The sequence below is a fragment of the Mastigoproctus giganteus genome, chromosome 2, assembly GCF_048544385.1.
Source record: "Mastigoproctus giganteus isolate SK-2022 chromosome 2, ASM4854438v1, whole genome shotgun sequence".
In the NCBI taxonomy this organism is placed as follows: domain Eukaryota; kingdom Metazoa; phylum Arthropoda; class Arachnida; order Uropygi; family Thelyphonidae; genus Mastigoproctus; species Mastigoproctus giganteus.
The window spans coordinates 45,370,679-45,376,678 of NC_143576.1; the positions used below are offsets into that span (position 1 = coordinate 45,370,679).

Below are 6,000 nucleotides of genomic sequence, written 5' to 3' on the forward strand. Positions count from 1 at the left end.
AACTGTAATGAACGCTTTATAGTGTCTTCAACAGACTCATATAGGACTGGCGATATTCGGTTCAGCAGAATGACTATGATATTCAATCCAGGTGTAAAATGACTGTAGTTATTCTTATTAATTTATTTATTAATTTATATATTTTCTGATATCGTATTTTATGTAACTAAGTGTTCTTATCTAATAAATTATGTTCGATGTATGTATGAGCCACCCTCCTAGATAACTTCTGTACAGGGGTGTTTGATTAATAAACTGATAATAATAAAAACATACGTTTTTATTACACGTTTCTAATCTAATCAAATACACGTTTCTAATCAATGACACATGTATAGATTTTTTTTAAAAAGATATCAGATATTGATATATCACTGAACATTTTTTTTTTTTTTTTTTTTGAGAAAATTGCACTGTCTCTCTGTTAGATCTGTCATCCATAGTAATTTCGGAGTAAACTTTATCGCGCTGTTTGTTTTAATAAGAATTTACTTACAGAACTTTGTTACCAATGAGAAAATTTACAATGATATGCCAAACTTGGAACTGGATGTGACAATGAGGAGAGAATATTGGATCTGAAGCAGTAAGGAGTTAAAAGTGTGTAAGGAGTTCTTCACCTATTCTTAATCTTGTAAGTATGGCCTCTTTCGATTGGCAAGAGAACTAAATAGTCAAGACTGGGGATTGGGATTTCAGCAGATGTTCTACCAATGATTCATACTGCGAACTATTACAAGACTTTTAAAGTACACTGAAAGGACAGAATTCATGGGATACCTGGTCCCTGAGGAACGCGACGCTGTCACTCCTCTCATTAGTGGACGAACCCACCGCTTGGCAGGTATATAGGTACACTGCATTCACGTAGACGGTAATTCGATGTCAGTATGGATAAACGTCGCGAATTAACTGACTTTGAAAGAGGGATGATAGTGGTTGCCCGATGCATGGGTCATTTTATCGTGGAAGTGGTACAGAAATTGCACTATACCCGTTCGACAGTATCAAGAATGCATTGGAAATACGCCATTTCCGGAATAACATCTTATCGTGGACAGCACTGTGGGCGGAGAAAGGTGGTGGATGAACGTGGCTGTCGACGTCTGCCTCGCATTTTTTCAGCCAACCGGACAGTAGCACAAATCACCGCCGACTTCAATGAGGGAGGTGCCAGAAACGTCTCCACCAAGACCATCAGGCGATCATTAGCGGCAGTGGGCTATGGGAGCCGTCAACCCACTAGAGTCAAATTGCTAACACCATGACACAGGACTCTACGCCTCAACTGGGCGAAAGAACATTGGCACTGGATCTTGGATGATTGGAGACGGATCTCCTGGTTCAATGAGTCCCATTTCCAGTTATTTCGAGCGGACAGGAGGGTGAGCATCTGGCGGAAACCGCAGGAAGCTATGCAACTGTCATATTAACAAGGAACTGTTCAGGTAGGTGGACTGTCAGTAATGGTTGGAGCGTGTTCAACTGCCACACGTTGGGACCTCTGGTACGTCTAGATGCATCTCTGAATGGTCCAGGTTGTGTGTTCGTCCTTGCAGGTCATCTGCATCCCTTCATGGTCATCCTACACCACAGGGCAACGGACTCTTCCAACAGGACAATGCGCCTCCACACAGAGCCGTGGTGACTAGAGCATTCCGTAGATTTTACCACCATGGAATGGCCTCTCGTTCACCGGGTATGACCCCTGTGGAGCATCTTTGGGATGTTGTGGAATGGTCCGTTTGCGCTTCGGATCCTCCACCCAGTTATGCGACGGAATTGTGCACAGCGGTGCAGCAAGCGTGGATGAAAATACCTGTGGAACGCTTTCGTGAACTAGTGGACTCTATCCCTAGCCGTGTGACTGCCCTTATCCGGGCGAAAGGTGGGCCTACCCGTTACTAGGTAGGTATCCCATGATTTCTATCCACTCGGTGTAGGTAAAAGGAACTTCAAGGAGATTGCAATTGACTCCGTAGTGAATTTATCAGCCAATGCATTGCTTTCATTTCCAGTTGTGCCAAAACGGCTAAGATGCAACAAAATTAGATAAGGTGTGTCTCCTCACTTAATTGAGCTAGCCTGCACTGTCCGAATATGGTTAACTTCGAAAAACCAGTGTACATATTTTCTGGTCATTTGCAATTTGCATTATATTTTAATTTTGTGTATGACTTTAAACTTATAACTTTCAAATGACAAATAATGAACTTAACACATTGCTTGCATAGCGAATTGAAACGATAATAGTTTTACTGGTATAGAGAATAAAATAAAAGAATGATTTTATAACATGCATTTTAAAGAATGATTTTATAACATGCATTTTTTTTTTATAACGAAAGGTACTCCTTTCCCTCTTGCATTTACATAGATCGATCGGATTTACTAAATCAAAACCTTTTTACCGCTAACACGACAAGCTTTTTAATGACAGTATTTTTTTTTTTTTTTTCAGTTTCCAGTCGTGGATCTGCAGTAGGTCGGATGATCTGGACCCTATTAACTTTATTCTCAGTTATATGGATTCTTTGGCCTTGACTCGAAGCACATCACCAGTTAGATCATCGTCTTGCGGTAATAAGCGGACTGAGCTTTTCATGCTTGAAGAGAAATCGAGAAATATCTTCAAATCCAAACAAGCAGAAGTTTCTTATGTAGACTGTATCAGATGGACGTGTGAAAAGGTATTCAATCAGAAGAGCAAGTAGCTGCACCTTTGTTTCCGATCACATGCGGTGGTTTATTCACAGGGCGTGCCTCTATAAGCGTCAAATGACTAACCTCCTGCCACTGGCTTGTGTAGTTGCTCAGTTGTGAAGGTCTCTTAATGGCGAAGCTGAATAAGTAATAAATAACCAAAATGCTTCAGTACTGACAAATATAAGTTGTATACACCGGCAGGTGAATGTCCATTGGCCAATGAACGTAACCAAAACATAATATTGTCGGAAGATCACTACCTTTGTCATCTGTTTGTGAACACCTCTCTCAGGAGTCCTTGTCGAGCCACGCAGTGTACGGTAACCTGCTTCTGTGTTTGATAATCACAAGCCACTAAAGTTGGCTGCATTCAAGATCGTTTTTTTTGTGTTCTGTCTTCTTTTGTTCCTTCGTAATGGTGCTGTGATAAAAACTGATCGGGAAAATATTTTTCTCTCCCTTTCTATATCTACTGCCACCTAGTGGTTAACTTTTGCAAACTGCCTCATAAGTGCTGTCTTCACTAGCCCACCTAGGCATTCAACATGCTATTTTTAAACAGTGCTTAAAATACACACGCCTCTGAAAACAGACACTTCTCTTGGAAGAAAGTGTACATTTTCATTTCTTCAGTTATTACGTAATATCAGAAGTGACAGACACTGTTGATGCTTTTTCCTGATATCCATTTTCATAGTTGATGCATTCAGCACTGCAGCACCAGAGAGTTGCTCCCGATTATTTTATCTTTCGAATAGATGCTTCGTTACATATAGCAGCGCATAGAAATTCAGTTTATACCATGAAAAGTTTAAGGATTCCTTTTCAGAACTTAACACAGGCCGCCCGTTCCCCTTCTTGCAGAAAGTAACAAATATGCCATCAACAAAGCCTGGAGAATAACCTCAAGGACAGTGCCTGGGATCTTGAGTAAGATCGTTTCTTTACGTGGACACGAACTTACATTTTCTTAACTGAATTTACCTTTGAAAATTTTTTATATCCATAAATTCAATAAAAACCTGCAATTGAGCGCTCCATCAGCTTTCTAGTCGTTTTGCACTGAAACTTTTATATCAGTATTTATAGATTTTTGTGTTGCCACTTTATGTTCTTCTATTTATTGTTGTGGAAACCACTCAAGTATTTGCAGGAAAAAAAAAAAAAAAAAAAAAGACCAGAACTAAGTTGAGAACATCGGCTGTGGAAACGAAAGCAGTGGTGTTATCATTCTGTTTTCTCCGACAACAACAGAAATAAATCTTATTTTGAGAAGCTAACTTTGTGATTTATTTTACTTTAAAACGGTTGTCTCTATAAACACAGAGAAAAATAATATGGTAAGCTAACCTTTAGAAAACAATAATTATCACATAGGCCTCGCAGTAGCAGAGTTGTTATAATCACGGACGTCCTCACTCCACGTGGAAACGAACTAAGCTGGAATCCCATCAATGACACGAGGGATTTTTATGTGCTTTTTTCATAATGTGGCTGAGTTATTTTGTCTTTAGCGGTGGTAGCAGGTACTCCTAAAATTCTCCAGGAGACTCGGATTTTTCGATCAGGACACAGGCAAATCGAGCACAGAACATACGCAATTTAGAGACATAATACACATACTGGCCACAAAAATACAAACCTTCATTGAGTATCGAATTTATTTCTAATAATAGAAGTGTGACACAACATGGATTTAATTTGTTTTAGTTCGTTTTGGTCTAATTAGAGCTGCTGGAACGAATACTGAGAAGACTGTACTCGTTCAACAAGATTAGTGAATGGAACAAAGGGGTACTCTTACGAAGAAAGGCTTAAGTTTTGCAAATTACAGTGTCTGGAGACTAGTCACCAGCGAGGTGATCTGATAGAGGTGTATAAAGCCTTGAATGGTTTGAGCATGCTCAATGCTGATGGGATTCTTCCTGTTGCTCAGAATAATCACCTGAGAGGGCATAAATTGAAATTCAGGAAAGACAAATGTAGGATAGACGTGCGGAAATTTGCTTTTAGCCAGCGGGTAGTTGGTTGGTGGAACAGACTTCCATCCCTTGTCGTGGAAGTTGATAGCTTAAATAAATTTAAGGCTCAACTGGACAGGTATTTCGAACGAACGAAGGGGTGAAGTGGAAGTGGGATTTTTTTTTTTTTTTTTTTTTTTTGGCTGATGCTGCATAAGCTTGCTTTCTTGCATCATATGCCTCTACTAATGCTAATGCTAATTGTAGTCATTCTTCCAGCAAAATATCACGCAGCTGCAACAAAGTTGGAGGAAGATTACTTCCTACAAACAGATTCTAGACGTTATTTCATTTGGAGACAAGCAACGTGGAATGCGGTACCGTCCCTTTAACATCAGAGAAACTGCCTCCAGTGATCTCGTGTGAGGCGGAATAATGATCAACGGCCGCACCCCTCGTCATATTCTTGATAGGGGTACTATACTGCGCAGCGATACAGAGAACAGATCCTCGAACCTGGTGTGCGACATTTTAGGGGTTCAGTTGGCCCGGATTCTCTTTTCATAGAGCTCAATTGGTGAAGAAATATCTTTAAACTGAAGTTATCCAACGACTGTCATGGCCAGTACGATCGCCACACTTAAATCACATCGAAGATACAAGGGACGCCCTTCGGCATCACATTGCACGACGACAGCCAATTCCTGGGTCACTTGGACACAGGAACAAGACAATACCCCCAAGTCAGGAACGTTAACAAAGGAGAAAGATGCAAATCTCACACTAAATAAATCAACTGATCGAACTATGGAAATTTATGAGAAGTTGGATAATGAAGATTAAATTCTTCCTGTAACACGCTAATGACGAGATGGATATTACTCGTCCAGTTTTTTTTCAAAATGAGAGAAATATAAACAGGATCGAGGGAAAACAAAAAGGTCAGACCAATACACATAACTTAACCCAAAAATTACAGAAAAATCTTTCAATGCAATTGTAGAAGCCTAAGAAGTCACTTAGATGAATTAAAATATTTGATGCATGATCCTGTAAGCGTTTGTCTGCAGGAAACATATTTATCAACAAATCCTACACCCCACTCCTCAAGGTATACTCTAAACTGACTGGACAGATGTTCTGAATCTACTGAATCTGAATCTAAGAGGAGGAGTAGCCATTTTAGTTCGTAGAAACGTTCCATCCAAACCTATTCAGCTTTGCACCACTCTAGAAGCATTAGCCGTTCCCATTGTTCTTAACATTACTCTCACTGTTGTGTCTATTTATATTCCACCAAACGCTCCATGTTCCACTGCAGAACTGAACGATT

At 39.9% G+C, this 6,000-nt stretch overlaps 1 protein-coding gene across 2 annotated transcripts in view; it reads left to right on the top strand.

Moving 5' to 3' along the window:
• Positions 1 to 3,780, top strand: part of LOC150089286 (synaptogenesis protein syg-2-like) — a 684,886-nt gene extending 681,106 nt beyond the window's left edge. For both annotated transcript variants that reach the window (XM_090368466.1, XM_090368467.1), the window contains exon 8: positions 2,462 to 3,780. In XM_090368466.1, coding sequence (XP_090224592.1) covers positions 2,462 to 2,544 — 83 coding nt within the window. In that variant the 3' untranslated portion in view covers positions 2,545 to 3,780. The remainder of the gene's footprint in view (positions 1 to 2,461) is intronic.
• The last annotated feature ends 2,220 nt before the right edge of the window (positions 3,781 to 6,000 follow it).